General features: G+C 44.1%; 2 protein-coding genes across 7 annotated transcripts in view; one reads left to right on the forward strand and one right to left on the reverse strand.

Annotated features, from left to right (window-relative positions):
* Positions 1 to 89: 89 nt before the first annotated feature.
* Positions 90 to 15555, forward strand: ERG28 (ergosterol biosynthesis 28 homolog). 2 transcript variants are annotated; one of them, XM_084842021.1, is made up of 5 exons: positions 90 to 150; positions 946 to 1099; positions 3068 to 3158; positions 12857 to 12975; positions 13381 to 15555. In XM_084842021.1, exons 2-5 carry the CDS (start codon positions 967 to 969, stop codon positions 13458 to 13460), a joined length of 423 nt encoding a protein of 140 aa, XP_084698147.1. In that variant the 5' UTR covers positions 90 to 150; positions 946 to 966; the 3' UTR covers positions 13461 to 15555. The 2 variants fall into 2 exon arrangements, with proteins under 2 accessions (XP_084698147.1, XP_084698150.1); XM_084842024.1 differs by lacking the exon at positions 12857 to 12975.
* FLVCR2 (FLVCR choline and putative heme transporter 2) overlaps positions 15443 to 23486 on the reverse strand; it is a 63802-nt gene continuing 55758 nt past the window's right edge. The window contains exon 10 of one of the 5 annotated variants that reach the window (XM_084841997.1): positions 15443 to 19604. In XM_084841997.1, the coding sequence (XP_084698123.1) occupies positions 19566 to 19604 (39 nt within the window). In that variant the 3' untranslated portion in view covers positions 15443 to 19565. The remainder of the gene's footprint in view (positions 19605 to 23486) is intronic. The other 4 variants (XM_084842002.1, XM_084841985.1, XM_084841980.1 and 1 more) reach the window with 4 other exon arrangements.

The raw sequence follows: 23486 nt of genomic DNA on the forward strand, positions 1-23486 counted from the left end.
GGAACGGTCTAGAGACGGACGGAGGGACCAACCAGGAGAAGGCGAAGTCCGACAGCGGACCAATCATTGCGCGCCGATTGCGTGGAGGCGGGGCTGCAGCTCCGTGGACCGGAGGTAGGGCAAAAAGCTGCTGCTGCGCGCGTGGACCAGGTAGGGCAATGAAGGACTGGGGTGTCTGTTGGTGGGCGGGGTTGCATACGGAGGGGATGGCGAAGGGGGGCGTTGTGTGCGGGGAGGGGTTGGAGTCAGAGAGCAGGTGGCTAAATAGGGGGAGGTGACATTTGGGGCTTATTCCTAAATATGACCAGCATAGCAGGCAGCTGTGTTGGTCCGTGGACGGTGGGCTCCTAAAAGGTAAATACCGTTCTGTGAGGGCCAGCTACAACGTAATAAAGAGGTGGACTAGCTTTCGAACACATCATAAATAGGCATGCTGAGGGGATGTAAGTATCTAGTCTGGCACCGTTGCTAAGCGGGTTAATAGGAGAGTGGTCATCACAACCAGCGGGGGGGGGGGGGAACATCTATAATGCTCTCCTTTTCCTTGGGTGATCCACTGTCTCTGCTACAGATTGAAACTGAGGGGTTTTTGGATGCAAAATGATTTACCAAGGTTGACGTGTAGCCAGTTGTATATTCACTTGGAACTAACCCCCACGGATTCTACTGAACCATATTCCCAAGTGTGTGCAAGACTGGAACCGAAGACTGTAAAGTACCAGTCTCTCTGGAAGAGTCAGCCTTTATCATAGTACCTGTGTGGATGATGGGTGTGCGATTGCTACCCTTGCCTTAGGCTAAGATGAACCCTAAAGCAAGCTATATGTTTCTTGTGAAGCCCTATACGCCGATTTAGGAGGAAAGATTACAAAGCACAGGGGCGTATGAATTACGATGGGTGGGAGTATCATGAACTCTAGATTCTGCCTTTGTTCCCATGAGCAGGTTGTGCGGAGCCAGTTCAAGATGAGCCGTTTCCTGAATGTACTCCGTAGCTGGCTGGTTATGGTGTCCATCATTGCCATGGGGAACACAGTGCAAAGCTTCAGAGATCACAGCTTTCTATCTGAGAAACTATACACGGGCAAACCAAGCCTTGGTAAGAAGTACAGTCATTTTTGCACTCAGGCAGAACTGGAACCGGACCTTAACCCTGGGCTCTATATCTTGCCTGAGCTTCAGAAATGTTTATTCAAATCTCAAAATGTTACCAATTTTGTAAATATCTTTTTGCCTGCCATCTACTACCTGAAACACCCAGAGGCAGCCAGCACTATTTTTCCTTCAACAAGGGCTGTTTAATGTGTGTTATGTGTGTTATACTTTAGCTGGAACACCATATGTACCTTTGGCATGCCTCATTGACGTGTAAGGCAGAACTTTATTCTGTCGTGTTTATTTCAGCATTTGTACATGAGATGGAGAACAGGGGACCATTGCAGCTGTCCATAGCATATATACATGGTGAAATAAATACATGTGTCCACCTCATAGTTGTATTGTGTCAAGAAGCCCTTAGGAACATTGAAAATTTGTAGTGGCACTGAACACTAAGGCAAAGATAGCATAGTTCAAAATCCATATCACAGTGTTCCCAGATCATTTTCTACAACCCTGGAGCTAACCCTGGTCCTTTCCATGGTTTCTGTTCTTCAGAATGGATGCATGATTTCCGTGACTTCCAGCAACAGCCAGTCAGCTATATTTTCCCCATATCAGGAATCTAATGTCAGACACTGTGGCATAATTATCTTAAGTAAGAAGAGTCCAGCAACTTCTGTCACACCAGGAACTTAGTCTCAGGGTAGTTCCAGACGGCTTACCATTTGAAGAGACTGTGGTGACATCATCCCAGCAAGAGTTCCCATCATAGGGAATGACTGTTTCAAGCTGCTTACTAAGAATGCTGGTGAAATACAGTTCTTGCTCTAGCAAGGACAGATATTGTGGCTGTCTCTTTATTATGCTGGAACTTGTGACAGCAGCATAAGCAACTTCAGGAGGTGTCTGTGAGATCATTGCCATGCACATTACAAGCCTCTGCCTTACCATTTGCCTCCATTGCTGTTCCCTCCAGCTTTCCCTGACATTTGTTTTCATCAAAGGTTATACACTTGTAGTGCTGGAGAAGGTGCAGAAAAGAACAACCAAAATGACCAAGGGGCTGGGGCAACTCCCCTATGAAAGAAGTTTACAACATTTGGGGCTTTTTAAACATAGAAAACAAAGACAATTAAAGGGGGGCATGGAGAGGTGTAAAAGTTATGCATGGTGTGGAGAAAGTGGATAGGGAGACATTTTTCTCCCTCATAGTACTAGAACCCGGGGTCATCCCATGAAGCTGATTGGTGGGAGATTCAGGAGGATAAAAGGAAGTACTTCTCCACACAGTGCATAGTTAAACTATGGAATTTGCTACCACAACATGTAGTGATAGCCACCAATTTGGATGGCTTTAAAAAGGGATTGGATAAATTTATTTATTACATTTGTATAACTCCCAATAGCCAAAACCAAAATTCCTAGAGGAGAAGGCTATCAATGGCTTATAGTCCTGATGGCTCTATGTTTCTTCCAGTATCAGTCAGTATGCCTATGTACATCAGTTGCTGGGGAACATGAGTAGGAGGGTGCTATTGCACTCATGTCCTGCTTGTCGGCCTCCCATAGGCATCTGCCTGGCCACTGTGTGAACCAAATGCTGGACTATATAAGCTTGTGGTTTAATGCAGCAAGACTCTTCTTATGTTCACATCCCTATCCAATTCTTAAGCGTTCATCTCCTACACATTTTAAAAAGATTATTCCTCTCCTCCCCACCACCTCCATACCCATCCTTATCTGTAGGGAGAAGGATCTGCTGGCTTTAACTTAGCACTAGAAAAATGTTAACTGCCATTTGCATTACCCCTTCATTTGGAAAGGCTTTGACCCCTAAGATACTTTACAGCCCCATTGGTCTTATGGGCCTCCTATCCTATCCATGCCTTAGGGCTTAGCTCTGCCTGGAGTGGAAGGGTATCAGAAAAGAAGATCCTCTAATTCTCTATTTGTTTTCTCTGCACAGTAAACGGTCTCCAGGCTCGGACCTTTGGCATCTGGACCTTGCTTTCTTCTGTGATTCGCTGCTACTGTGCCATTGATATTCGCAACAAGACGTATGTAAAATAAATGCTAAAAGGAATAGTGCCTTACACTATTATTGCCCCACTTCCAATAATGTACACACTCCTTTTCATATAATGCAGTCGATCTTGATTTCCTAAACTTTCTAATCAAGTAGCTTGTGCAACTGGGAAGCTATTATTTTCTTGGAATGCTTCATTTGCACGGAGTGGGAAAACAGGCATGAAGAAGGAATTGCTTGCAGCCTGATCCCCTTCAGATGTGTCAAGCTCACCCCCCAGTTCACCCATTCGGCATAATGGCTGTGAATGATGGGAATTGCAGTCCGACGTAGCTGGAGGGCACCAGGTTGGGGAAGGATGGTACTGGTCTAAGATCAAAGATGTAGGTAGGTAGATATTTTACATCACATTAAGAGTGCAATCCTATACATGTTTAGAGAGTCCTACAACTCCCAGTATTCCCCAGCCACCCATGCTGCCTGGGGAATGCTAGGAGCTGTGGGACTTTTTTCTGTCTAAACATGCATAGGATTGTGCCCTCAGTGTCTGAGCCAAGCTCTGGAATCAAACATGGAGGCATACCAATGAGGCGCTCCCACCCCGCTTCCAGCGATATCTGGATAGCTAGTGAGTCAGTTATTACTCTTCCATTGACGCTTGTATGTGGCATATTGATTCCATTCATATCTTTTGTACTAGGGCACTTCCAGTCAGCGGGGTCCTAGCACTAGTTGTGCAGCTATTCTGTCTTTTCTTACTTAACGGAGTTTCATAGAAAAAAGGCAGAAGTGGTGGGGAATAGGAGGGCCACGAGTCATCTGGATACCCCGTCCCCCAATTCTGTGAATGAGGCAGGTCTATGGTGCCAGAAAAGCCTCATCTGGAATCACCCTCAGTGGTGGTGGTTTTCAAGAAACTCTTCTCATTTGGCTTTGCTGTGAATAGAGGCTTCCTGTGGTAGACAGTTGCTGTGAATAGAGGCTGACAGTTGATGGATAAACAGGAGGGGCTGTTGGGGGGCGGGGAGAGACAGATGGGCATGTTTGAGTTCTGGATAGTTGCTTGGAGACATACGTAAAAAGAGTGAGTTTGGGCACTTGAGGCCTCCATAAGGAAATACAGCTCTCAAATTTCAGCTGCTGCTGATTTCTGTCCTCTACAATAGGATTTGTAGACTGCCTTCCACTGTTCTTGACATCTTTTAATATATTTCTCTCCCTCAAAAAACCTTCAGTCTGTCACTTGCATTCTCACTACTCTTCCATATTTTATTTTATTTATTTATTACTATATCCCCCTCTTTTCCTCTTGCAAAGAACCCAAGGCAGCTTACATGTGCCTCCTCCTTTCCATTTTATACTCACAACAACCCTGTGAGGTGGGTTAGCCTGAGCATCAGTGACTGGCCCAGGGTCACCCAGTGAGCTTCATGGCCAAGTGGGGACTAGAACCCAGATCTCCCAAGTCCCAGTCTGATACTCTAATCACTACACCACACTGGCTTTCACTGGCTAACCCCTACACCATATGCACAGATTATTGGCATTGTGCCCACCCCCAGCCTTTGCCTTCTCCTTTGTCAGATGAAGCGATGTGTGTCAAAGAGTGACACTGAAGCTGCAGTCTCATACACATTTTCGAGAAAGTAAAAGTTGCCCTGAAACCAGTAAGACTTACTTGTGTATAAGCATGCTTAGGAAAAGGATGAAAACTGGCTTTTCTTGTCTTGGAAATAGCTTTTTGTATAAATCATCTTCCCTGAGCAGTCCAGCACTGAAAATGGTTTCTCTTCTTTGTATTCCGCTCTGACCTCTTTAGCCACTGTTCATTTGTACAGTTAAGCCTGCTCTATCTTCCCAAGTCACCTTCTCAAATATAATCAGGATTCACACACTACACAGAGTGGAAGATTGGATGGTGGTGTAGAATTTTGTCTCTGCAGTGTGTGCAAGGGAGAGGGGACAATATATGCTGAATAAGGTACTAAGCAGGGATTCTAGTATTTAGGGGGTCTCTCCTCCTTGCCCCCGCCCCCGGAAGCTCTCTGTGCAGATTTCAAGAGTGCGCAGGGGACTGCAGGGCGGAGGGGAAATCACCCCCTCCCCAGTTCTGCCAATGGAGCTGCTTCAGTCAGCGTAATGGCACCATTGGATGCAGCCCAATTTTTGGTGCAGGACACAACTCCCCAAATCCCTCTCGGGGCTCCTTGTCACTTTGCTTGTATAATCTTCCCAGACCATTCTTCCCATCTTTTCTCTCCTGCCATTGTCCCAGTTCTTGATAAAGCGTTTACAGTTGTACAAAACATTCAAAACTTTGCAACCAGCAATCATACAAATAGAGGTGAAATGTAAACAATTTGCAGTTTCATTGTAGTTGCATCATTTAGGTGTTCTTGACCTAGAATTTAGATTGGGTAGCAAACAGGATACAGAAACAAGCATCTCAGGACTTATTTGTTTTTGTATTTTTCTGTATTTAAAATGGTCATTTTTTAAAGAATATCGACATTTTATTCATAAGAATAAAACAGTATTTTAAATGTTACTTACAGAGAAAAAAATATGGACATTAAAGAAAAAAATAGGTTTCACAATGTCAGTTGCTGGTTTACCTGCGGGGCGGGGGCAGGAATAGTTGCCAGTGCTGCCAACATACTTAAGTAAAATATAGCTATTTCCTCCTTACTCATTAGTAGTAGTTCCACTGCTTCAGAACACTGTGCTGTCCCCATTATCCTCTGTGCATTTGGGCAGGCACAGCCAATTGGAGCTAAGCTAAGGATTCTATTCTAGACACTTCAGCCAGTCCATCCTCCCTCAGCTCTGCTGGCACAACAGAAATAATGTGTGAAAACCCACAAAAGCCTATTTTTTAATCACTGAAATTGGCAGCTTCAACTGTGTTACCCAAAGTAGCAAGGAACTGCTTGCTGAGAAGGAGCTATTTGTACTGTCACTCTTTAAAGGTGAGCTGTGCTTTTAAAGGAGGACAAATACTCAAAACAAGGTGTTTGCTTCCCTAAAGCTCTGCAGTGGAAAATTATCATTTATTTTTTTTAGATTGTAAGCCTGTGGGTGGGGCCCTGTGATTTAAAAAAGAATTATTGTATGTACATTGTCTGGTATTTTTAGGTGCTTTAAAACATAGTAGGATGATGATAAGAGCAATACACTTACAGAGCAAAACTATGCATATTGGTGTTGTTAAGGGCACAAAGACAATTTTAGACTCCAATCCTGTGACCGGGTTTGCATATAACAGACGCAAATTGTGGGTTAATTAACACATGATTTGCCAGGGTTGCATGCCACTGCTGTTCCAATCAGAGGTTGTCCCATGATGTCTGAACCCAGACACTATGGATTAATTGTGGGTTATACAATCCAAAGTTAACCTACCATTAGTTTTTAGGTCTGAATCCTAAGTGTCATCATGGATCCTTAGTGGCTTGGAAGATTATCATAGGATGTTCCCACCAGAGGAAGGGGGGAGCGGGAATTTTGAGTATATTCTCCCTTCCTTCCTCCTCCTGCAGCCCTCTGTACCCTCCCACACAAATTTGCTCTATCAGGGTTGGTGCAGGGGACTGCAGGGGAGAGGGAGAAATCAATGAAAATCACCTCCACTCCCACCCCACTCCAATGGGTTGTAGCCTCCACTGGATTGAAAGCCCTTCTGTGAACGGAAGGAACACTTAGGATCAAAGCCAGTACTACTAAACTGAGTAGGGCATTTGCCTGGACAGGCAGGATGTATATTAAAACAAACCAATAATAGAGGAAAGATGCTTCATTCTACACTGGATTGATTGAAATTACCAGGTTAAGCCTTAAACCAGTCATTTAAGTTAGGTAACTGAAGTTTCCAATTTTCTAATACAGATACTTACTATACAAAAGGGCACATGCGAATTGGTTCCCATAACCATTAAAATAGATACAAAGAGCCTCTATACTATACAAAAACTTTATCTCATATATCCTCTGCAGACAGTGAATAAGATCCTTTACTGAACACTAAGGCTGCACTCCTATGCACATTTATGAGTAAATAAGGCTACAATCCTATGCACACCTCCCTAGGAGTAAGCCCTGTTGAACAGAATGGGATTTACTTCTGAGTAAACATGCTTGGGCTCAGGCTGTACAAGCCTAAAAACTTCCCAGAACCAAGGTCTGCTAGTGGTCCCCTATGAAATTAAAACATAGACATCTATGGTGTTTGGTTGGTAGATAAGCATACACATTCATAATCTGAGATGTGAGCAGTAGAGAGCATAAAATAATGAGCAGAAGACCATCCAGGTGAGCATAGTGGGTGGTCCAGGTGGAACTCAGAAGGACATATCCTGGAGACAGGTGATGGATCCCACTGCCTACCTTATCAGGCCATGACTTTGTGTCAAGCTCGTAATAGATATCAGAGAATACATAAGAACATAATCAGATCAAGGGTCCATCTCATCCAGCATTCTGTTCACACAGTGGCTAACCAGCTGCCCACAGTAAACCCACAAGCAGGACATGAAATTATCTGTTTTACCCTAATTATGTTTGACTTCCAAAGACATATATTTTCCCTGTGATGCTCTCTTTATATAGAGAGCAGCCTTTAACTCAGTGGGTTTTGATAGAGTGGCATGGATTCAGTTAAGAGATTCAAGGTGCAATCCTACGCATGTTTAGATAGAGAAAAGGTCCTATGACTCCAAGCATTCCCCAGCCAGCCCTAACAGTGTTAAAAGTCTTACAGTGCAGTCCTATGCATGTCTACTCAAAAGTAAGTCCAATTAAGGGCACAATCCTATGGGGATAGTCAGATGCCTCCAAATTCAGAGGCGTCCGACTGTCCAATGCAGGGCGGACAGAGCACTGAGGGTATCCTCTCCTCCATGCTGCAGCCGCCCTGCATCTGCAGCTAGACAGCCACTTTTGGCTGTCCAGTTGGGGCGCATCGGAGTCGGGGGAGGGGAGGCTGGACAGTGCTTAGGAAGTGTAAAGACACTTCCGCAGTCTCCTCCTCTCCCCGCCCTCGGGAACGCCCCCTTTCCCCCTTCTCCACGCTGCGCTTACATGGGGACTAACCATGCTGCCTACGAGGCGGTGGGGGAGGGGAGTCCGGTTTCTGGGAATCAAGCTCAGAGCCCTGGCTCCGAGCTTGGTTCCCAGAAACGGAAAAATCCAATGGTCATCTAGACACTGTCCAGCAGCCATAGGATTGCTCCCTAAGTTGGATTTGCTCATGGATAAATGTGTATAGGATTGCAGCCTAAGACACTCCTAATTACAGCCTAAGCAATCCATGGGATACTTTCTTTGGAGTAAGCTCCTTTGAACATAGTGAACTTTATCTCCAAGTAAACCGGTATATGATTGCACTGGAAGGATGCCATCCTACCAACACTTACATGGGAGTAGGTCCCATTGATCTCAGTAGGACTTCTGAGTAGACCCATTCAGGTTTCATTTCAACTACAGCGGCAAAGTGAAGAACAGAAGCTTGAAGAGCAACAGCAAGCTGAGGCAGAAGTGAGAAGTGCTGAGGTGAGGAAAAATGCAGTAGGGGATACTCCTTGGAAAAGAGTGACAGTTAGGAGCAGAAGAACTAGAAGCCACTCTGCACCAGTGGAAGCAGTGGAGCTCTGGAACCATTTCCAGGTACTTGAGGATGAGACTGGAGAACAGCCTGCAGAGGAAGAATTACAGGGAGCTGCATGAGAGCGAGCAAGAGGCTGAAGGTCAATCAAGCAGAGGCAATGAAACCAAGGCCTACAACAACAACAAGAGAAGAGGAGTAGTAGTGGGAGACTCCTTGCTGCGTGGGATCGAAACCCAAGTATGTCACGAAGACCTGTGGGACTCGCCAGGTATGTTGTCTCCCAGGAGGACGGATTAGAGATGTGACTGAAGGGTTGCCTGCACTCATAAAACCCACTGACAGGTATCTCTTTTTTCTCATCCATGTGGGAACAACTGATACTGCCAAGCGGAGCTACGAAGAAATCACGTCAGACTTTGAAGCTTTGGGAAGAAAACTCAAGAACTTTGGGGCCCAGATAGTTTCCTCATCCATCCTTCCAGTAGTTAGAAGAGGGATAGAAAGGGAAAGAAAAATACTCCGGGTGAATGACTGGCTATGAAGGTGGTGCCGACGAGAGAGATTTGGATTCTGGGACCACGGGCTATACTTCCTGGAAGATGGGCTGTTGGCAAGGGATGGGTTGCACCTCACAAAGGCTGGGAAGAATGTGTTTGGCCACAGCATGAAGAACTTCATCAGGAGGGCTTTAAACTGAATCCTATGCGGAAGGGAGATGTAAAGTTGGGGATAACAATGGACAAAAGCTCATGCACCACAACAGAGAGAACAGCTCTAATAGCACCCAATAATAGTCTTCACAAACATGTAGGAAGAAAGCCAGACCATGAAGCACATGGTCTTCACTGTCTATATACTAATGCCCAGAGTATGGGAAACAAACAGAACAAATTTGAATTCTTAATACAAGAGGGAAATTATGACTTGATAGGTGTAACTGAGACTTGGTGGGATGACTCCCATGACTGGAATACAGCAATTGAAGGATATAACTTGTTCAAAAAGAACAGTAGGGACAGAAAGGGAGGTGGGGTTGCACTGTATGTGAAAAATACATATCTCTGGACAGAAATACAGGAGGAGGAGCTTGGTAGCCCCATCGAGAGCATCTGGGTTAAAATAAATGGAGCAAAAATAAAAGGAGCATGGTGGTCAGATTCTACTACCGGCCACCCAATCAAGGAGAAGACGAAGATGAAACTTTTGAAAAGTAAATAGCCAATGTTTCAAGGAAGCATGATGTAGTAGTAGTGGGGGACTTTGATTTCCCCGATATTTGTTCGGAGACAAATTCTGCAAAACATGGCCCCTCCAGGAAATTCCTGACTTGTGTGGCGGATAACTTCCTCCTACAGAAAGTAGAGGAAGGAACTAGAGGATTGGCTATCCTAGACTTGATCCTAACCAGCAGAGATGACTTAGTGGATAAAGTAGCAGTTACAGGAACTCTGGGGGAAAGCGACCATGTTATACTTGAGATCTTGGTTCTAAGGGAAGCAAAAGCCGAGTGTAGCCAAACGCGTACCCTGGATTTTAGGAAAGCTGATTTTAATAAACTCAGAACAATCATAAGTAAGGTCCCATGACAAGTAACTCTAACAAGAAAAGGAGTCCAAGATGGGTTGGAGTTTTTAAAAAAGGAAATTCAAAAGGCACAATTACAAACCATTCCAACAAGGAAAAAAGGTGGAAGACAACAGAAGAAGCCAATGTGACTTCACAAAAAGCGTAGAGAAGACCTGAAAACAAAAAAGGACACATATAGGAAGTGGAAGGAAGGCCAAGCTACAAAGAGTACAGGCTGGTAGCACAGAATTGCAGGGATGGCACCAGGAAGGCTAAAGCTGAGAACGAGCTGAGGTTAGTGAGGGATGCTAAAAGTAACAAAAAGGCTTTCTTCAGCCACATGCATAGTAAAAGACAGAGGAAAGAAATGGTGGTTCAGCTATTAAATAAGGAGGGCAAAATGATAACAGAGGACAAAGAGAAGGCAGAGGTGCTCAATTCCTACTTTGGCTCAGTCTTCTCCCAAAAGAGGATCTATGACCACCCTGGCAAAGGCGAAGTACAGGCTGAAGGGGCAGGATTTCAGCTTGAGATCGATAGGCATATGGTCAAGGAACACCTAATTACCTTGAATGAGTTCAAAGCTCCAGGGCCAGATGAACTGCATCCTAGAGTAATCAAGGAACTGGCAGAAGAACTCTCAGAACCGCTGTCTATGCTCTTTGAGAAATCATGGAGGACGGGTGAAGTGCCAGGTGACTGGAGGAGGGCTAATGTTGTCCCTATCTTCAAAAAGGGTAAAAAGGAGGAACCTGGGAACTACAGACCAGTCAGTCTGACATCAATCCCTGGGAAAATTCTGGAGCAGATGATAAAGCATTCCATCTGTAAGCACCTTGAAAACAATGCAGTGATTACTCGAAGCCAACATGGTTTTGTCAAGAACAAATCCTGCCAGATGAATCTGATCTCATTTTTTGATCAGGTAACCTCCCTTGTGGACTGTGGGAATGCTGTAGACATCATATACCTCGACTTCAGCAAAGCTTTTGACAAAGTGCCCCATGATATCCTGATGAGCAAACTAGCTCAAAGTGGGCTAGATGAAACAACTCTCAGGTGGATCCACAGTTGGCTACAGAATCGGACTCAGAGAGTGCTTATCAATGGGATCTTCTCCAACTGGGGAGAGGTAATGAACGGGGTACCACAGGGCTCAGTCCTGGGCCCAGTGCTCATCAACATTTTTATTAATGACTTGGAGGAGGAGGTACAGGGAATGCTGATCAAATTTGCAGATGACACAAAATTGGGCGGGATAGCTAATACTTCGGAAGACAGAAAAATTCAAAGTGATCTGGATAGACTGGAGCGCTGGGCAGAAAACAACAGAATGACATTAATAGGGATAAATGCCAAGTTCTGCACCTAGGGAAAAAAAATCAAACGCACAGTTACAAGATGGGGGATACGTGGCTCAACAACACTACTAGCGAAAAGAATCTTGGAACTGTTGTTGATCACAAGGTGAATATGAGCCAACAATGTGATGTGGCTGCAAAAAAAGGCAAATGCTATTTTGGGCTGCATTCATAGAAGCATCGCTTCCAAATCCCGTGAAGTACTAGTCCCCATCTACTCGGCACTGGTTAAGGCCTCATCTGGAGTACTGTTTGCAGTTCTGGGCACCGCACTTTAAGAAAGATGCAGACAAGCTGGAGAAGGTCCAGAGGAGGGCAATGAAGATGATCAGGGGACTGGAAACAAAGCCCTATGAAGAGAGACTGAAAGAACTGGGCATGTTTAGCCTTGAGAAGAGAAGACTGAGGGGAGATAGGATAGCGCTCTTCAAGTACTTGAAAGGTTGTCACAGAGAAGAAGGCCAGGATCTCTTCTTGGTCATCCCAGATTGCAGGACACGGAATAATGGGCTCAAGTTACAGGAAGCCAGATTCCGGCTGAACATCAGGAAAAACTTCCTGACTGTTAGAGCAATACGACAATGGAACCAATGACCTAGGGAGGTGGTGGGCTCTCCCACACTGGAGGCGTTCAAGACGAGGCTGGACAGCCATCTGTCAGGGATGCTCTGACTTGGATTCCTGCCTTGAGCAGAGGGTTGGACTCGATGGCCTTGTAGGCCCCTTCCAACCCTACTATTCTATGTTTCTATGATTCTATTATTTTAAACCGACTTCTTATCATCATCATTATAGAGAATATCATTTAAATAAAATAATTTTTACATTAAAAACCCAATTGATTTTTATCCATCCTGCCTTTGCCAAAATGGTACCAAGTGTCATGTTGGTACTACCTTGGCAATATTGACCATGCTGAACATATTAATCAGCCCAGGGATTGACATGCTACTTCTGTGGCATATGGGTGGTAAGAGCACACATCCAACACAACTGAAGGGCCCTTTGAGCAACAGAAGAGGCTCTCCATCGTTTCCAAGAGATGCAGAAGCCAGCCTAGAATTTAGCTTGACTACATAGTGCAAAGACACAACACACTAGCTTGCTTTCTGGTTCTTTTTCAGTTTTCTTCTCTCCAATTTCTTTGTGTTGTCTCTCTGTGGCACACAATAATCCCCTTTTTTCTGTACTCTCTGGCAGCCTCTATAACATCACACTTTTGACCTTCTTCATTGCCCTGGGCCACTTCCTCTCTGAAGTGTTTGTTTATGGCACGGCAGCTGCAACAATCGGTGTCCTGGCACCCCTAATGGTGGCAAGTAAGTAGAGCCTGTGCTGGTTATTCTTTGGTGCCTGCTTGGTGTTTTGTTTATTTACAGTTGTAGCTCACTCTTCTCCCAAGGAGTTTCACAGCAGCATTTTTAGCCTCACCATAACCCTGTGAAATTAGTTAAGACTAGGTAATTGTGACTTGCCCAAGGCCATCCAGTTAGCATCATAACTGAACAGAGAGCTGAAATTGGGCCCACAACTCCCATGATCCTTCACCATTGGTTATGCTGGCTAGAGCTGATGGAAGTTGTAGGCCAAAACATCTGGAGAGTCACAAGTTGCCCACCCCTGTCCTAAAGGAACTGGCATTTCTTACAGATACAGTTGGGGCAGCAAATGCCCTTATACTAAGAGTGATGTTCTAAGCTCCTTTCCCTTTCCACCCTTCTCAGGTTTCTCCATCCTGGGGATGCTGATTGGGCTACAGTATCTGGAAGTAGAAGCAACATCACAGCACAAGAAACGGAACTGAAGTTATGGATCCCATATCCGTTGGATCTGCCTACCGGCCATCTGCCAGCGTCGCCCACTACATTACCTCCTTGACGTTCCCTTCCTCGCCTTGTACCCTACAAGTGGTCAGAACATCCTTGGACATCTGTCAGTCATCTTTTTTTAATCCAGTTGGTTTTGATCTGAACAGGCAACACTTGATCTGTACCCAGTGGCAAGAGCATAGCCCTGCACAGGTGTTCCAAGCTGGCTATGGCTTTTGCTGATGGAAGACATTGTCTTAAAACATCCTCAGCTCCAGTGGTGGGGAAAGGAGGCTCTCCAACAGTTGTGCCAAGTTAAGGGAATAGATTCCCACTCACCCCCCTGATTCTCGCAGGGCATCCAGCAGAGGAAATGTAGTGTTGCCCAGGATCCACTGGAGATGGTTGCAAGGAGAGTGGGCCAGGCATATATCTTGGTGGCACACATAGTAGCCTGTGTCTATAACCATGGTTTATATTAAATAAGAGAAAATTGTGCAAAGGTGCCACTTCTTTTTATCTGCAAAGGAGCAGGAGAGAAGTTGGATTGTCTCTCTCACTCCTCATCTTAGCACAAGGTACAATGACCTTTTGAATTCTTCACTCCAAGTTCCAGAGAAACCGTTTTGATGCTTTTTCCTTTAATGGAATACACTGCAGCTTTAGAAAACTTCTCACGATTTTCCTCCCTCCTAGTTCCACCTCCTTTTCTTACTAAGGTAGCAGATTTCTTCCTTCAGTCTCCCTTTAGCTCACTAAATCCAAGTGGAAACAGGAGATTTCTATACAGTACTGTTCCTAAATTGTATGGGAAAAGAACCATACCCAGAATGGGAAAAGAAGTGTGTGTACCAAGCTAGTCTTTATTATTATATTTCGGATACATAGCTTTGGGGTAATAGTAGGGGCCAAGTAGAAAAAGAAATGAAGAGGTCAAAAGAAAGATTGGATTGTTCCTGCAGAAAGGCCAGGTCACCCGGTCAAATTTCGTCTTACTCATTATAATAATTGCTGCTGCTGTAATCACACAGATGATAATACATCTACCTCTCTTTACCCGAATACCACACTAGCTTCAACTAGTACAGAATTTGGCTGCTAGAATTCTGACTGGGGTTATCTAGGTGAAGCCACATTACACCAATTCTGAAGGAATTCCATTGGCTGCCTATTTGCTACCAAGCCCAATTCAAGGTGCTGGTGCTTTAAAGCTTGGGACCCAAATATCTGAAGGAGCACCTCCTTCCATACCAATGTGCCCAAGAATTAAGATCATCTCAGATGTTCTAAAAGAAGTGCATTATGCAGCTATTGCTAAAAGAAGTGCATTATGCATCTACAGAGGAAAGGGCCTTTTCTGTGGTGGTGCCCAAGTTCCAGAATGGCCTCCCAAAGGTGGTATAACTGGTGCTGACAGTGCGTTCTTTTTTGGCACCAGGTTAAAATGTTTCTATTCTGACTTCATTCCTTTCACCGGTTGAATAATCTGTTTTGTATGCCTATGTTATATAGTAATGATTAGGTTTATTTTATTGTAGTTTTAATATTGTCTTGATTATTGATGGATTGATTTTTTTATGTATACCACCCAGGAATCCATTTTTGGAAGAAAGCACATTTTATGTATTTAAAAAAATAAATATTTCTTGTTATAGATTAATGCAGAGTCAGCCCAACCACAAAGTCAAACTAGGCAACAGCCTGGGCGGCCACAGTTCCAGGATTATCTGCCTCAACTATGTAAAAGTCTCGGAGAAACAGCTGAAGGAATTGCACAGAGGCAACTTAACCTATCACTGGCTGAGTGATATTCCTGGCATTCTAAATGTCTCAGCATGGTCACCATCCCATCCACTCCTTCTATTTAATCAAAGAGTGAGGCTGCCCGTTTTCATTTTGGTGTTCAACATGTCTTTGTAAGTTCAGGATGATTAAGGAATGATAAAGACTTGAATTTATTCTTTTTCTTTTCTTTTTTGAGTGCATGCTTATAGATGAAATGCAGATTCTAATATAGTGGTGATGGTGCCCAGTATTTAGTCCCAACAAATTAATGTGCACTACAAATAGTATGCTAAGCTACTGAAACTGAAAATAAAAATAAGAAAATAACTATGTTGGTCAACTCTTAATTATTTAATGTGCTGTTGTGAAGGTGCTCAGTGTACAATAAAACACAAGAGGATAGATTTAAGTTCATCCATGGCAGTGAGACCTTGGGTCAGCCCTTGGTTACTGTAGCTGACCAACATATGGATTATTTAAACTATATTTAAATATAGAAAAGGTGCTATTTTTCTTCGGTATTCTTTGAGGCTCCACACCTCAAGGAAGCCCAACATAGAGGCAGACTAGACAGTGCTAAAAATGTCATTTGAAGTGGCTCTTTTTTATTATTGTTAATAGCTGCTGTGGAAGTGTGGTGGTAGAGGATTTTTGTCAAGACTGTGGCAGGGAAGAGAAGGGTTAACTCCTGTGTGCTGTGGTACCAACTCAAATCCTCCCCTCCACAGACACTGCTGCTAGCTATTAATTTAAAAAAACAACCATGGAAATCAAGTGATTAATATTCAGTTTGCACCAACTCTCTTAACGTTACACCACGACAGCAGTAGTGAAACATCACATTTAAACATGTCACACTTTGTGGCAAAGAAATCAACAAATGCAAATTTGCAGACGAAAAGAGACTAAACTTAAACTTAAATATGAAAAATATAATAATTGCAAGAAAGCGGCTCAGAACCAAATGAGATGAAGGCTCACCTTACATAGCTTGGGGCACCACAGATTATTTAAAATAGGTTTACTGGTGACTTTTTCCAGATTTTTCCTCCAAGCCTGACAGAAGATTAAGAGGAAAGCAACGAAGTATTATGAACCAAGTGACTCACTCTTCCTCGATGACCAACAAACCAGTAAAGATAAGGACTGCGTAAAAAGATAATCCGGCATAATTTTTGCAGGAGGTGGGGAAGTAAGTGCTCATTGTATCAACAATTGCTGTACTTGTCACAGTGCTGTGGTGCAACAGAGATTACCATTCCTAAACGCACTACTCAAAGACATTGGCAACGAGCAGAGTTCTAGGGCAATGAAATGGAGGCAGAACATCTACGAGAAAGGGGAGCAGGTGGCCTAAAGGTATCAGAGCTGTGACTCCTTGCCTCCAGTGAGTGCTACCTTCCCGTGTTTCTATGGACAGTGGCCATGTATTGCCTGGGTAAGGGGTAGCCAGATCTCAAGCCAAGGGAAGTTAATAGATACAACTTGCCAATATCAAGTTGCAAATCTAGTACCTTTCAATGGGAGAAGGAAGTGCTGTGTTGTGGGCAGTCCCTGAGATCTCAGAAAAATGGAGAGGGACCAGTTTCACCTCATTTGTTTTATTTGTATCCCACATAAAAGTTCTTCCCATTTTATCCTCACAACAATCCTGTGAGGCAGATTAGGCTGAGAGAATGGCTAGGCCATGCTGGCTGGCAATGATGGGAGTTGCAGCCCAACACATCTGGAGGACATCGGGTTGGGGAAAGCTAGGCTAATCCAAGGACATCAATTGAGCTACACTGTGAAGTGGAGATTTGAACCTGGGACTCCCCGCTCCAAATCCCACACGCTGTTGAAAAGAAGCAGTGGTCAAGTAGCAATGGGAGAATGGGGGGGGGGGGGGGCTGGTTGTGAATGAGAACAATTGCAAAGTGCTTTGTAAAACTGGAAAGTGAATGAGGATTATTCATGCGTTTGTTCTAGAACCAGAAAACAATGCTCAGAGGTAGCCTCTGATGCACTACCATATCAAAAGTTCGCACAAAAAAATGCATCTTTTAGCTTTCCTAATTAACTGCTACACATCCTAGCCCAAATAGCTCATAAATCAATGTACAACGTCCAGCACATTGGCAACAGAGTTAGCAGACAACAGGTACTATTTAACAGGGTCTCTGAACAATCACAATGACATGAAGGAGAGTTGTACAGATATTCAATGGAACTTTCTCCCCCTTCAAAAAGAGTGGCTTGCACAATAATTCTTACTCTTATTAGGAAATACATAGCACTTTTCAGTCTGGGAATTTCTCACAGATAACTGTGATGTGTGGCTGTATATGACTGCATTATTCAATTCATGCAACCCTTTCAAAATGCAGGGAACATCTTTGTCCATAAAATCAAGTTGCATTTTCCTCCTCCCCTAATCAAGCACTGAATAATTGGGTTGCTTCCACACTGGACCTTTTCTTGGAACCACCATCCTTAATTATTCACTCGTTTTTCACAGAGAATCCAAATGTTGCCAGATTGTTGTATTCCACTGTCTTCCAGTGTTTTTTCAGACCTGATTTGTGGCTCCCCCACACCCCTTGCAATAAAATGTAATTGCAGTGCCCACTTGTCCAATGTAGACTAGCAAAAAACTATTGAGAATTTTAAGGGCTAATGTGCCTTTAATTAACAGTTTCCTTCCTGATGTTTTATTCCTGTTCAACAGAGCTGGGGAAATTTGGTGATAAGCTTCCTCTTTAAATAGTCAGTTTCTGTTGGGGGAGGGTATTAATTACTGTTTTCTTTGCATTTTTTCCTTTTTCTTTGATAGTAAAGTCATGCCATTTCATTATAGAAAAAATATAAAGAAATCAGGAACTAAAAGTTCACCACCACCATAGCAACAGAAGCGGAGTAAGGGCACCATCCTATGCATGTTTAGACAGAAAAACTACTACAATTCCCAGTGTGCCCCAGGCAGCCATACTGGTTCAGTACGCTGGGAGTTGTAGGACTTTCTGTCTAAAAGCATTGTACTCTAAGTAACTAAGTAACATGCATAGGATTGCACTCGGAGGGAACAATCCTATGCAGATAGGCAGCCACCACCAAACTCAGAGGCGACCACCTATCCAATGCACAGTGGGAGGAGCGTGAAGGGGATCGTCTCCTCCGCACCCCAACCGCCCTGCATTCATGGCTAGATGGCCAATTTCAGCTGTCTAGCTGTGGGACATCGGAGTGAGGGGTGGGGAGGCTGGATGACACAGGAAGTATCGTACTGGCACTTCTGAATTCCCCACCCCCAGGAACGCCCTCTTTCCCCTGCTCCTCGCTGCTCTTCCGAGCATGAGCCCAGGGACAATCCGCGCTGCCTATGAGGCGGTGTGGTGGCGGTTCTCCAGGAACTGACCAATCCAATGGCTGTCTAGCTGCTGTCTAGCGGCCATAGGATTGCGCTCTAAGTAACTTTTAATTAACATTACAAAAAACCTTTTCTGAACAGTACTTATTTGTGAGCAAACAGTACAGAAGGCTCTTGGCCATGGGAGAGAGCATTCCAAGATAATAATAAGCTGTACTAAGTACCATGTGGAACCTCTGTATTTCTGCTTCCAGCTGATTGTGGAAAAGCAATGCCTTAGTAGTGCTAAACAGCTCTAGTGTGGAAGTAACTTATGACAGGATGTGCTTTTCAAACTTTATTTTAAGTTACCACATAACATTTCTACAGTATTCACCACAATTTGGGTAAAAATAGAGCATTCCCATTTCAAAACTATATTCCAGTAATTTTTTTTTAATCTGCTGGACTGGGGTTACAGAAATAGTCCACCAATGAGACGTTTTGAGGAAGAGGAAGCCAACTTCACCCCCTATAAGTTCCACACTTGCAAATCAAGAGTTGCACTTCAGTTAGGGCTGCTCACAGAGCAAGTGCTTTCTGGTTCTCCCTAAGGAGCAAAGATCTTCCTCTGGATCCATTTCATATCCCATCCTACAGGTCTACTGGATATGTAAAAGGATGAACAGGTGGTAGTTCTCAGTCCATACTGAATGTAATGGAAGCAACAGTGGATTCAATGATTGCCTGCAACTGCCAAGACAAGTCAACTCCTGCCTTCAGCCCTCTTCCGCTGAGCAACATCAGGGCAAAGAAGCTGGCTCAGATTAGGGTGACTCAAACTGTGTGTATTTCTTTCATCAGCAACATAAGCAGCTTCCCAGATTGCCTTTGGTTGCTGAGCCATGCCAGATGTCACGGGAGGTACAGGTGGTAGAGATGAGAACTGAGGATAGCAGCAGCAGCATCTCCTCTTTAGCGTTTTGATTCCTCATAAACTGCTGCTCTGGAGCACGTCTTCCAATGTCTTCTGAAAGTCAGAGAGAAGATGCACAGTTAGAGGGATCAAGGGCAGCAGACAGCAAGAAGATCAGTGGCATATGCTCCTGTGAAAGGCAGCTGGTCTTGCTTTGTGTTCACATATCACAAAAGGAATAGTCAGATTCAAAGGTACAGCAGAAACATACATTAATTTTCTCTAGCCATAACTGCCTAATCCACATTACTGCTCAGGAGGAGTTATAAAGCAAAGCTAGGGAAGAAGAATCCAGCCTCAACTGTGGAAAGCAAGCTTTCAAAACAGAAACAGAGAATAGCACTTGCTTGGAAGAAGTAGAAAAGGGGGAAAGAACAACACTAAACCAACCTGCATTCTTGCTTTCCATGGTGTTAGAGGCAGTGACAGCATCAGTCCCAGAAACCAACTTTCAGTGCCTTTCCTAAAAGCCTTACCCAACTTGGCACCCTCCAGAGGTATTGGACTACAGTCCCCATCATTGCCAGCCAGCACAGCCTGCTGTCTGGGGCCAATGGGAGCTGTACTCCAGCACATCTGGAGGGCACCAGCTTGAGTAAGGCTGGAGTACTCCTTGTCTCACTCAAAACTGCACAACCCCCAATACATTGAGGACTCTGGGCTGGTGATGCCATTCATCCTTTGTAGCATATCAAGATTACATCTGCCTGTCCTTCAGGTCAGGTCTGCATCCAGCCTTCCAGATCCACACTGCTGGGTGTGGCCTTTGCACTGAATGGTCATAATTCATTGTTCCTGTTAAACAGGCCACCACTAGGGTCCAATACAGTGCTATATGAAGAATCCAAGATGGATCTGTAGCAAACAAAATACAAATAGTTTGTGAAATTTACTGAATTTTGAGCCAGAGACTCTTACTTGCTTCCCATCTCCTAACTATTAGGCAGAGGGAGGTGGCCATCTCAGCCAGCTGACTGGATATCATGAAAGGGTTGCCAAGTTTATACTATATTTTATGGTTTTAATTATTGTGAACCACCTGAGAGCTTCAGCTATTGGAGGTATAGAAAAGTAATAAATAAATAAATAAGATATTTAATTTATTATTGTTGTATTTTTATTTGTAAGGAGCAGTACAGATGTTTGTGGGATTTTCTGCTGTGGGTGTTAAAATAACGTAACCAGCCAGGGGATGGTGGGGGTGGCATTTGCTGCTCTACCTTAGGCAGCAAAATGTTTTAGAGTGGATGGAGATTATATTGTGCGCGTGCGTGCACACATACGCGCACACTCTCTCTCTCTACAAAAGTGTATCCACTTGATACCCATTAACTGTCATAGCTTCCACCAAAGAATCCTGGGAAATCTAGTTTGATCAGAGTGCAGAGAATTCTCTGTTAGACATCCTCCCACACCTACAATTTCAGGATTGCCTGGAGAGAGGGAATGCCTATTGTCCGTCGGGGAAAAATGCTGTAAGTCATGAGTGGGCAACTTGTGTCCTCCAGATGTTTTGGCCTACAACTCCCATAATCCCTCACCATTGGCTATGCTGGCTAAGCCTGATGGGAGTTGTAGGCTAAAACATGGAGGGCCACACATTGCCCACCCCATAAGTAGATCACTGTTGGCCTAGGTCCCATGGAGCAGAGAATGCTGGAGGTAGAGCATTTGTCAGGACTTCACAGAGTGCAAAGTCAAAGAACCACTGCGGTGATCATCCATCCATCTATCTTTCCATTGCTGATCTTCAGGAAACAGATACCACTTATCCCACATGGAGACACTGCTATATCCTATCCGCATAAAGTGGAGTCTTTCAAAATGCCACAAGTCTTTACATCCTTCCTGGACAGGTGAATCTTCATAGTTCCTTACAGAGGCAGAGGATAATCAATGAAGACCAATCAACCATTTCCTGTAGGGTGCTGCTGACTCTTTAAAAATACTGCCTGGACAGCCAAGGCTGCTTTTCTCCTCTTGCCTAAAAAGCCTTGGGTAGAATCCAATTGCAGTGCTAGTTAGAGTAGACCCATTGAAATGAATGCGACTTAAGTTAGTTATGACTAACTTAAGTCGCATTCATTTCAATGGGTCTACTCTAACTAGCACTGCAATTGGATTCTACCCCTTATGTCTTGGTCGTGCATCGCAAAACAAATTTACAGCACAACTGTGTGCATGTTTACTCAGAAGTAAATCCATTCTGCTCAATGGGCCTTAGCCCCAAGTAAGTGTGCACAGGATTGCAGCCTTTATTCAGTTTTTGTCATGCTACTCCCCCCATCCCCAAAAATAAAAGACACAAAAGAGGTCTATTATTACAGAGATTAGAGCACACCATGCTTGGCTGAGCGGAAGTAAAACAAAAATCCCCAAAGAGCAAAGGGCTGGATGCGCCCAGTCTCATCTGATCTCGGAAGGTAAGCAGGGTTAGCCTTAGTTAGTACTTGGATGGGAGACCGCCTGGGAATCAGGCTTCCTGCACTGAGCAGGGGGTTGGACTTGACGGTCTTGTAGGCCCCTTCCAACCCTATGATTCTATGATACTTTGTATGAACTGCCTAACAAGTCAGGAGCCAGGGATCTTTGCATTCCTGTATCACATGTTGGTGGAATTTGGCAGCTGGGCTTGAAGAACTGAAGAAAAATGCCAGCAGATAAATAGCCATCAGTGAGGCATCACCACTACCAAGTGTTCAACATCAAGCATCAAAAGGCTAACATGCTTTTTCATCACTTTCTGCCCTATTCCCAACCCCAAAGACTGGCTCATACAAGGACTTCACAAGGCTTATATGGCATGGATTTCAAGATAATTTGGTGCTTTTTTTTCATAGTGCTACTATTTAAGATGGCACATCATTTTGCTAAATGTGTGCATTCCAAGTGTTCTGCATCATTTGTGACAAAAAAACATGGTGTTCATTCAATGAGCAAAACACAAGCAAGAGTGTGGGCTTACTAAAATATGTGCAGCCCAATCCTAAACAGATTTAGTCAGAAAAGTAAGTCTCTGGGTTCAATGAGGCTGACTCCCAAGTGGGTGTATATAGCAATCTTCCCCAACCTGGTGCCCTCCAGATGTTTTGGATTACAGCTCCCATCATCCCCGGCCAGTATAGCCAAGGGCCTGGAATGCTGGGAGTTATCATCTAAAACATCTGAAGGGCTCCAGGTTGGTGTATAGGATTGAAGACTTAGTGGGTAGTAGCATATGGCCAAGGCAGTAACTACTAGTTAGAAAATACTTACTGTTCCTCGAAACAAGTGAACAGGAGTACTCCCATTCAGGGCTCCAGCCAGCTTGTTCAGGGATCTTGGGAGGCAGGAGATAGATTTTTTTTATTCTTTCCCTGTCCTTAATCCTTGCCCCCCTGTACTATATAAAACACAGCCCTCTGTGTTTTCCTCCCTCCTGAAAACTCCCATATGGACGAAAGTTTAACTTTGTTGTGCATGTGCCCAGACCTTAGTGCATATGACTTTCCTTTACTACTTCTCAGATGACAACCCCAACATTCAGTCTATACATCCTAGAACCCACCCCACACGCACATAAGACGTTGCTGGATCCTTTTGGTTTCTTTTTCTTTAAAGTACAAGCTAATATTTTTTTTTGCTTGCATGAGGAGTCCCTCGAGCATGCAGAAACCACTCTTCTTATTTGGGGACAATTCCATTTCATTGCCAGAGTGATAGGCACCAACCCACCAAAGGTCAGTATTAGAATGAATGAAGATGAAGATTGCTTGAGAAGACAAGACAGAACACAAGACAGAACACAATGGATATATAATTTTATTTTGCATAGCATTTTTGTACGAAAGGCTTAACAGAATTTTGAGTGATTCTAATCCCATTGAAAATGGCAGCTGCAGACAAGATGCCAGGCAAAGTACAGAGCCCTTGTATAAGGAGGAGTTTGAAAACAGA

This window comes from Heloderma suspectum, chromosome 1 (assembly GCF_057233095.1).
Source record: "Heloderma suspectum isolate Gila_16-S chromosome 1, 16-S_ref, whole genome shotgun sequence".
In the NCBI taxonomy this organism is placed as follows: domain Eukaryota; kingdom Metazoa; phylum Chordata; class Lepidosauria; order Squamata; family Helodermatidae; genus Heloderma; species Heloderma suspectum.

Bases quoted from the DNA above. Each gene is read 5' to 3' on its own strand.
- ERG28 (XM_084842021.1), top strand. From the start codon at position 967: ATGAGCCGTTTCCTGAATGTACTCCGTAGCTGGCTGGTTATGGTGTCC. The intron at 1,100-3,067 runs GTAAGAAGTACA...TTCTCTGCACAG, and splicing joins CACGGGCAAACCAAGCCTTG to TAAACGGTCTCCAGGCTCGG. The intron at 12,976-13,380 runs GTAAGTAGAGCC...CACCCTTCTCAG, and splicing joins GGCACCCCTAATGGTGGCAA to GTTTCTCCATCCTGGGGATG.